The sequence below is a fragment of the Miscanthus floridulus genome, chromosome 19 (assembly GCF_019320115.1).
Source record: "Miscanthus floridulus cultivar M001 chromosome 19, ASM1932011v1, whole genome shotgun sequence".
Classification (NCBI taxonomy): Eukaryota; Viridiplantae; Streptophyta; class Magnoliopsida; order Poales; family Poaceae; genus Miscanthus; species Miscanthus floridulus.
The window spans coordinates 3,873,533-3,882,498 of NC_089598.1; the positions used below are offsets into that span (position 1 = coordinate 3,873,533).

Sequence of the window (8,966 nt, forward strand, 5' to 3'; positions counted from 1 at the left end):
TTAAGTCTGTGACTGTGATTGAACGATGGAAGGTTTGATTCTTGATGGATTTTAATTTTCAAATTTTCAGCATGTCGTCGAAAAGAACTCTGCGCAGTTACTTTTCAAGTTCTAGTGGTAGTGGTCCATCAACTAATGAGAGCACAACTCAACCAAAGAAACCTAGAGCAGAGTTTAGTCAATCGAACATGATTGCAGACCCTGAAAATCGCAAACCAATTGATGATTATGAACCTGAAATTAGAGACCAAGTAAAGAGAGCATATGCTTTGAGTGGTCCAATCCAACCTCGTGAATTTCAATTTCCTAGTAAATGGATTGGTGGTCAATGGAGATCATTTCAAAAGACTTTGTTTCATGAATTTGATTGGCTAGAATATAGTGAGTCCAAGGATGCAGTTTTTTACTTATATTGTTATCTCTTCTTTAATTCGGGAAAGCCTGAAAAAACTGGGAGTTCTGTCTTTGCACATCAAGGTTATGTGAATTGGAAAAAAGCTAAGGATACTTTTAGTAAGTACAATGCTTGCAAGACTCATGTAGAGGCTAGGCTGAAGTTTGATGACTTTATGAACCAAAGGACAAGTGTGGGTCGAAAATTAGTTGAGGTAAGCACGGAGGAAGAAAAGCAATATGAGATTCGTTTGACATCTTCTTTAGATGTTGCAAGATTTCTCATATCACAAGGGCAACCTTTTCGTGGAGATGATGAGAGTTCTACTTCCCTCAACAAGGGTACATTCAGAGAGATGATTGATTGGTATAAAGATAAGGTTGAGATTGTGAAGGACGCATATGACAAAGGTTCTAAAAATTGCCAAATGTTATCTCTTGATATACAAAAGGACCTTGCAAAAGCTTGTGCAGAGGAAGTCATAGCTGTCATTATGGATGAGATTCGAGGTAGAAAATTCTCGATGCTTATTGATGAGTCTCGAGATGTATCAATAAAAGAGCAAATGGCAGTGATTCTAAGGTTAGTACTTTACAATTGCAATTTTGTGCATAGATTTTTATAATTATTTCTACAATTATACTAACACATAAACAAATGTGGCGTGCAGGTTTGTCAATGATGAAGGAAAAGTGGTGGAGAGATTTCTTGGACTTCAGCATGTTCAGAGTTGTGCAACTATTGCACTGAAAGAAGCTTTGGTTAGTATGCTTTCAAGTCATAATTTGTCTATCTCTATGCTCCGTGGGCAAGGGTATGATGGAGCTTCTAATATGAGAGGTGAATTTATAATGGGGGTGCAAAAATTGATTCGCGATGAAAATCCTTATGCTTTCTATGTGCATTGTTTTGCCCATCAATTGCAACTAGTGGTTGTTACCGTTTCGACTTCTAGTGCAGACATTGCAGATTTCTTTAACTATATTCCTTTAATAATCAACAATGTGGGTGCAAGTTGCATGAGAAAAGATGCCTTGCTTACAAAGCATCATGATATGTTGCTAGAAAAGATTGAGAATTGTGAGATTATGACTGGAAGAGGTTTAAATCAAGAAAGCAGCCTAGCTAGGCCTGGAGATACTAGATGGGGTTCACATCTTAAAATTTTGCTTCGCATTTTAGTCATGTGGGAGGCTATCATAGATGTCCTTAAGATAGTAAAGAAAGATTCTATTAAACCAACATGTAATGGTGGAGCTTTAGGTTTAATTGGAAAAATAGAGAGCTTTGATTTTGTGTTCATCCTGCATTTGATGATAGAATTGTTGAGCATGACAGATATTTTGCCACATGCTTTGCAAAGGAAGGATCAAGACATAGTTGAAGCAATGCATTTGATCGCGGATGTGAAAGATAGCTTGCAGGATATGAGAGGAAATGGATGGGAGCCATTACTCAAAAAAGTGAAAACGTTCTGTGAGAAGAATGAGATTGAAGTGCCAGATATGGGTAAGAAAATAAATGTTAGAGGGACATCTAGACGAAGAAAACAAAAGGTAACAAACATGCATTACTATCATGTTAAGATTTTTCTTGTCGCCATTGATGCCATCTTGACTGAGTTGAATCATCGGTTCAGTGAAATTAGTTCAGAGTTATTAGTATGTATGGCTGCTTTTAAACAAAGGAACTCCTTCTCTAATTTTGATATGAACAAACTTGTGAGGCTTGCTGAAATTTATGCTGAGGATTTTGATATTGGTGAACTTGTTGTTTTGCCAAATCAACTTAGACAGTTTATGAACCGTGCTAGAAGAACTCCAGAATTTCTTGGATGCACTGAACTTGGAAAAGTTGCTAAAATTATGGTAACAACTAAAATGCATGAATCTTATAAATTGGTTTATCGTCTAATTGAGCTAACCTTGATACATTATCGCCTAAAAAATTAGTGGTATGCTCTATTCTCTTCTAAATTCATAATTTGGCGGTCCATATATGTTTGACTAATCAATTATGTCTATTTGTGTAGATTGCTACTTCGGATGAATAATGTGTGTCAACGTCAAGCGCCGTCTATTAGTTTCGTAATTTGGCCTTTCGGTATGAATGAACTGCTCCCTTTATTTTTCATGATGTATTTTGTGAATTTCAGCGTTAACCAATGTTTTTAATATAAGACTACTTCTGGCTATCATATTTGTCTATTGTGAGAGATCATAGTAGAGCTAAGTCGTTGTAGCACTTTTGTTCAGCCCCTCCTAAATTTTTTCCCGGCTTCGTCCCTGCGTGCCGGTGTGCATCAAGGACCTCAAGCGCAAGGCGTACAAGCCGCAGGTGGTGTTGCTGGGCCCCTTCTACCACCGCGACGGCGAGCTGCTCTGCTCCCCATGGAGGAGCACAAGCGCCGGGCGCTGCGGCACCTGCTGCGCCACGCTAAGCTGCCGCTGGAGGAGTTCATGGCGGTCGTGGAGGAGATCGCGGAGCCGCTGCGCGTACCTGGACCTCGGCGATGAATGGGCCAGCGCCGACGGGAGGGAGCGGTTCCTGGAGATGATGATTGTCAACGGCTGCTTCCTGCTAGAGGTGATGAAGGCCACCGAGCAGGACGAGAGGAATAATGTCAGCGAGTAGTGGTAGGCACTAGGCAGGCGGTCAGCAGGACAGGCATTATGGCGGATGGAATGACAGGGAGGGCATGCACAACAGCACTAGTGAGGTGGTGACTCCATCGGTTTTCTTCTCGGCGGTGAAGGGGCGTCTCGTTATCGATGGTAACGTTGTCTTCCATTAAAACATAGAATTGGTTTGTTTTCCCGTAAAACAGAATTGGTTTAAACATTTTCGTCCTATTGTAAAACGATTTTCCAAAGTTGTCTTTGGGAGTACGATGATATGTTATTTTTGAGTTTCATATATTAATTAATTAAGTGTATTAAATACGTAAATAAATAAATAAGATAAATGAAAGAATAAAAAATCCTGTCGCCTGCGCCCAAAAGGAAAAAAAAAACACTCACCGCCGCCCGCCGAAAAAAAAAGAGGCGTGCGCTGGCCGGCTGACCCCAACAACTCCGTCCGCTCCCACAGGCGGAACCCAACCAAACCCACCCCCACCCCGACCAAACCGCCCGAGCCGGCGCCAGCCTAGCCCACGCTGTAGGCCTCCTCTGCATCTCCCAGTCGCCTCGCCCCCGTCCCTTTCCCCCTAGGCGTCGTCAACCCACCGCACCGCACCCTCACCCGCTGCTGCTCGCCCGCAGGCCGCAGCTCCCTCCCTCGCTTCCTGCACCCACCGCCCGCGGCGCTGCCCAGATCTCGCTCGCCGGTGGTGGCCCCTCACCCCCCGCCGCTGGCGCCGCCGGAGCGAGGGGGACTGCGCAAACCCTAGTAGGACTAGCAGTCGGAAGCGGAGGGGCGCGAGATCCGGCGGCGGACGCCCCGATGGGGGACTTCAACGTGGCGCTGGTGATCGTGGCGGCGGTGGTGAGCGTGCTGGTGCTGCTCGTCAGCGTCTACCTGCTCGTCAACTACCAGCACCCCGACGACGCCAACCAGGCCTACTTCCCCAAGCTCGTCGTCGTGCTCGGCCTCACCGTCGCCGTCCTCTCCATCCTCATGCTCCCCGCCGACGTCGCCAACCGCCAGGCCTGCCGCAAGGCCGTCTACAACGGGGCTTGCAACCTCACGCTCCCCATGAAGACGCTCTGGCTCGTCGTCTACATCGTCGACGCAGTCCTCGTCTTCCTCGTCATACCCTTCGCCATGTTCTACTACGAGGGCGACCAGGACAAGTAACCTGCTCCCCCTCGCCGCTTCCCTCCTTTGCTGAAATGCATCTCTATCTCTTCTTCCGTCCGTCCGCCGATGATTGGATCCGCCTTGCTCTCTGCCCTGCAGGTCCGTCGGGAAGAGGCTCAGGACTGCTCTCATGTGGGTCGTCGCGTCCGCGGTGGTGTGCGGCCTCGTCCTCGGCATCCTATACGGTGCGCGCGGATCAATCCATGCTTCCCCCATTGCTCTCCTCACCCCTCCCTCCAGGATTGGAGTGAGATTCTGAATACTACTAGCATTTTAGTGTAGTTCAGTTCAAAAAAATGTGGCATCTTTTGCCCGAATCTTGTGGTGGATTCCAGCGTGTCCCTGCATTTGGGTTCGAATTCAAGCGACAGCTTTGAGCTCTGAACCTTATTTTTTTCTTGAGTTACCAATCTTGTATCGCTACAACTGCACAGATCCGGAATTCAGTTCCCCTTGTTGCTGCCCCTCCGTGGATGGTTCTTCCTGTGCTTCATGAGCTTAGTTTAGATTTCTTTCTACTGTGTATATGTGTTGTGGATTACATAGGCATTCCTTTACACGGGGATTTTATTTAGTTTACACAACAAAAGATTAGTTTGTCTCCTTTGGTTTTACATTACAGTCATATGACTATGGGAGAAAACTGTACTGCTTTTTTGATAGTTACATTGCATAGAATGGGTATACCTTGATACAAACCTTATTTACCCTCTATTCTATACAGATCCTATTGCACAAATTACTGACCATTAACAACATGAGATGTTTACGGCTAAAATTTTATGTCATCTAGTGATCACCAGATATCATCAAGTTCCTAAGTTTCTGCAATGTCGAACCTTTTCAGTCTCGTGATGGTGTGTGTTTACCTAAGTAGGCTGATCCCATCTCCATTTTGTCGCTTCAGGACTTGTTGGTAAAGTGGACTTCACTGTCAGGCACCTATCTTCAACGGTCCAGACATTTCCAAACTCATTTTCTGGACTCTCAAGTGGCCAGCCTTGCTTTAGTCAATTGCCTCGTGTGGTTAGTCATTGATGGAAATATGGAATTACCCTTTTCGTTATTGATGACTTTTAGTCTGTTTCTGCTCTCTGTCTTTACGTTTCACTGAACGAGTACTAGTCTCTGACTCCATCTATTTTTCAGTGTGCGGCTTCAACTGCACCGGCTAACTCGCAAACAACTTGGACAATGCGTGCTACCTTCCCTGAATATGTGGTTGCTCTTACTACAATCGTTGGATCTGTGCTTTTCACGGTGAGTTTAGTTTAAACTTAATGGCTTGTGTTATGGTCATTTTTTATATGTATTGCTTTGTTCAAATTTGCCATATTTTTTTAGATATGGTAAGTTGAATCTGAAATATGAACACTGTGCTCTCCCCACCATTTAGTACTGCTGTAACCTGTAATCATGCTGTCATCTTTCTGCATTTTTTTTCTTCCATTTTGCTGACTATACTTTTGTTTGGTAGATATTTGGTGGTGTCGGAATTGCCTGCCTTCCATTGGGACTTATATTCTCATTTATCCGGCGTCCAAAAGCTGTAATTACACGCTCACAATATATAAAGGTGGGCCTACATTCTCATGTACACCATTTTGATCATAAAGGATGCTTGCCTCACTTGTGATCAATCTTTCTGTTGCTAGTAATTATTTGGATATCAATGCTTCCTCGAGGTTAAACATGTGCCCTGCAGGAAGCAACTGAATTGGGAAAGAAGGCCAGGGAGTTGAAAAAAGCGGCTGAAGCTCTTCACCAAGAAGAAAGAAGTGGGAACAAGGGCCGGAAATGGCGCAAAAACGTGAAGGCTTTAGAAAAGGTACACATTTTTTTTTATTGAAATTGCTCTTTCCAGGCATTGATAATGTTTAGCTATTACTTCCACAAAAACAACAAACCACCATATTTAGCCTTTTACGTGTGGTGTTATAAAGTAACCCCAAAAGATTAGTTAATGGCATGTCCTTTCCTTTACAGATGTAGTCATGCTACTTCAAATACGTAAAAGCTACGTACTTAGCTATATATTTAGTGTAATGATAACAACTTAGGTTCTTGAGGGTCTCTGCCTCCCTTTTAGCTACTGGGAACTCTGCAGTTTGCAATACTTAGTCTCATGTCTGTCAATGCTCAGAATAAAGAAGATATCAATTTCAAATATTTGGTTTAAAGAAAAGTTGAAAGTATTTTTAACATGTATTTATAGAAGTCATCTCATTTTGGAGTTTTGGTGATTAGCAAGTTCTCTCGTTAAGTTGGTGTCCATGTGCATGCCACATGATGTTGTTCATATGATACTTGGTCCCTGATTATTGTAGTGTAGACCTTTTTCCCAACGTTCCTGTCATGCCTTCTTGTGTATTGTAGTGACACTAACTGCTAAGTTCAATCTTTCAAATATCAGGAGTTATTACTTCTGGAAGATGACATGAAGGCTCTAGAAGAGATGTATCCTCAAGGAGAAAAGGTAATCCGACATAAATTATCATGTCATACGTTTTTTTATGTTTAAGATCCTCTCCTTGACACCTGTTATGGTACAGGCTGAGGCTACTTGGGCATTCACAGTCCTTGGGTACATTGGAAAACTTATATTCGGTGTTGTTGGGTGAGTGCAAAACTTTTGTCCTGTATCTTAATCAAGTGCACTTTCCAAAGTGATCTCTTCAAAACGTTGTTGTGCTTGCAGGTTAATTGTTTCAATAGCTTGGGTTGCACATATCGTCATATACTTGTTGATTGATCCTCCTCTATCTTCTTTCCTGAATGAAGTCTTCATAAAGTTGGATGGTGTTTGGGGTATCTTCTGATCTTCCATTCTTTGTCAACTTATGCTGCTGATGAGAACAATCCAATTAATCTTCTGATTTATGTACCAGGTCTCCTTGGGACTGCTGCTTTCGCGTTCTTCTGCTTCTATCTCCTTATTGCAGTGATTGCTGGGGAGATGATGCTTGGTTTGAAACTTGTTTTCATCACAATTCACCCGATGAAGTAACCAGCTCATACCTTGGCATACTATTTTTTTCTGCAGTTTTACTTATTATAAATCTCATTAACACAAACAAATCAATTTGTTTTAGATGGGGAGGCACTTTAATGAACTCCTTCCTGTTTAATGTTGGGCTCATACTACTTTGCTCCATCAGGTATGCCATCAATGCCTTCCTTACATAACATGTTATGAATTGTCAAAGGGTTTAATTTTCATTTTCACTGAACATTACAGGGTAATGGATATTTATTACATTTCTGCAGCATGATTTGTATCTTCTCCACAACAGTTGAAACCCAATTTCATTACCAAACATGCATGATTTGTATCTGAAATTGTTTTTAAGCTTTCATTTGGAAAGACAATCGTAGTCAATTAGAATGATCATATTGGAATGTTCCTCAATCTACCATGGTGAATGGAATTAGAATTGTTTGTCTTATGTTGAGTTTTGTTGATTTACTTGGTTTAAAGAAATGTCATAACCCTTCCATGAGTATTGACTGCCTATTTTTGTTTACTTCGTATTTCATGATTTAAAACCCCTAATCTAATTATCATAATTTCCTGCTATTCTATGTGCAGTGTGATTCAGTTCTGTGCCACGGCTTTTGCCTACTATGCACAAGCAACTGCTGCTCAAGAGATCTTTGGCCACACATTGCAATCCCTTCGTGGAATTAAGTATCTTTACAAGTGAGTCTCTCAAATGAAGAGTGAAGTTAGTTGCTTTGTTTACAGGTGTTGCTGACATTTAAAACTTGAATGTATTTTGATACTTAAACCACAAAATATGCAGGTACAATGTTTTCCAGTATGGCTTTGTTGCTCTTGCCATCCTTACACTCTTCTACTATGCTATATTTGTAAGTCTTCTTCATCAAGTGCTTAGTCATTTACATTAATAACTATAAAAGAAATCAAGTTTGACTGTGTGTTATTCCCAATACTTGTTAGGGATGGAGAAAGAGGAAACCAACAGGAAGGTTCCAGCTCTCAAATTGATTTGCTCTGTAAGTGAAGCTTGACGGATTCATCATATTTGCCCCCTGAGTGATAGTTCAGTTAGCGTCTTTAGGGATGTATATGATCAACCAAACGAAACCAAATCATCTTCTCAAAGAGTTGAGGAACTGCAAATGGTGTAAATTATCAGCTATGAGACCTCGAAGGCGAGAATGGGGGAACTGTTGGTTACCACGGACATGGATGTTAAAGTAGAACCCAGTTGACTTTGCAGTGTACACATTTCTCGTATCGGCTCTTCATTTACGTCTGTATTATTGCTTTATGATTGGCTGGTGATGTTATTCATGAGAGATGTTTGGTGTGTCTGGGGGCGCTGTGCCCCCCTTTGATATTCATTTCTTGGCTGTGTCTGGAGTTAGGTCAGTTCATTGCTTTCATATGTATTATATACTGTGATTACAACACAAGGTTCTAGGTTGTATTAATGATGTCTTGATCATCCTTGTGTCTGTCTGTGATCCCTGCTTGCGTGTCAACTATAACCTTATCCATTCTTGGCTGTTGCCACTGCCAAACAAGGCTGTTTATCAGTTCTATTGTGAAGCCAGCTATCGCGAAGAATTGCCCGCGTTTGTCTCTTGCTATTGCCACTGGATATGGATGTCTCATCTGTAACGCCTTGAATGTGCAAAGTTTTTTTTTCTTTTTATAATAACTTGTTATGTGTTATTATATGGGGGGATAGTGTTATTATCTGTTGGAAGCAGCGTTACAAAATCATCTGCAAAGGAGATGGTT

At 42.1% G+C, this 8,966-nt stretch overlaps 2 protein-coding genes across 2 annotated transcripts; both read left to right on the forward strand.

The window, feature by feature from the left end:
• The first annotated feature begins 71 nt into the window (after nucleotides 1–71).
• LOC136525401 (uncharacterized) lies at nucleotides 72–3,028 on the forward strand. Its single transcript, XM_066518401.1, has 4 exons — nucleotides 72–976; nucleotides 1,065–1,234; nucleotides 1,355–2,262; nucleotides 2,702–3,028. Exons 1-4 carry the CDS (start codon nucleotides 72–74, stop codon nucleotides 3,026–3,028), a joined length of 2,310 nt encoding a protein of 769 aa, XP_066374498.1.
• A 494-nt stretch (nucleotides 3,029–3,522) lies between these two features.
• On the forward strand, nucleotides 3,523–8,667 carry LOC136527179 (LIMR family protein Os06g0128200-like). The gene is made up of 14 exons (XM_066519798.1): nucleotides 3,523–4,188; nucleotides 4,295–4,380; nucleotides 5,103–5,221; nucleotides 5,345–5,455; nucleotides 5,673–5,771; nucleotides 5,901–6,023; nucleotides 6,609–6,671; nucleotides 6,748–6,812; nucleotides 6,894–7,003; nucleotides 7,084–7,198; nucleotides 7,288–7,353; nucleotides 7,785–7,895; nucleotides 7,999–8,065; nucleotides 8,157–8,667. The coding sequence occupies exons 1-14, from the start codon at nucleotides 3,839–3,841 to the stop codon at nucleotides 8,202–8,204; spliced, it is 1,533 nt and encodes a 510-aa protein (XP_066375895.1). The 5' UTR covers nucleotides 3,523–3,838; the 3' UTR covers nucleotides 8,205–8,667.
• Nucleotides 8,668–8,966: the final 299 nt, after the last annotated feature.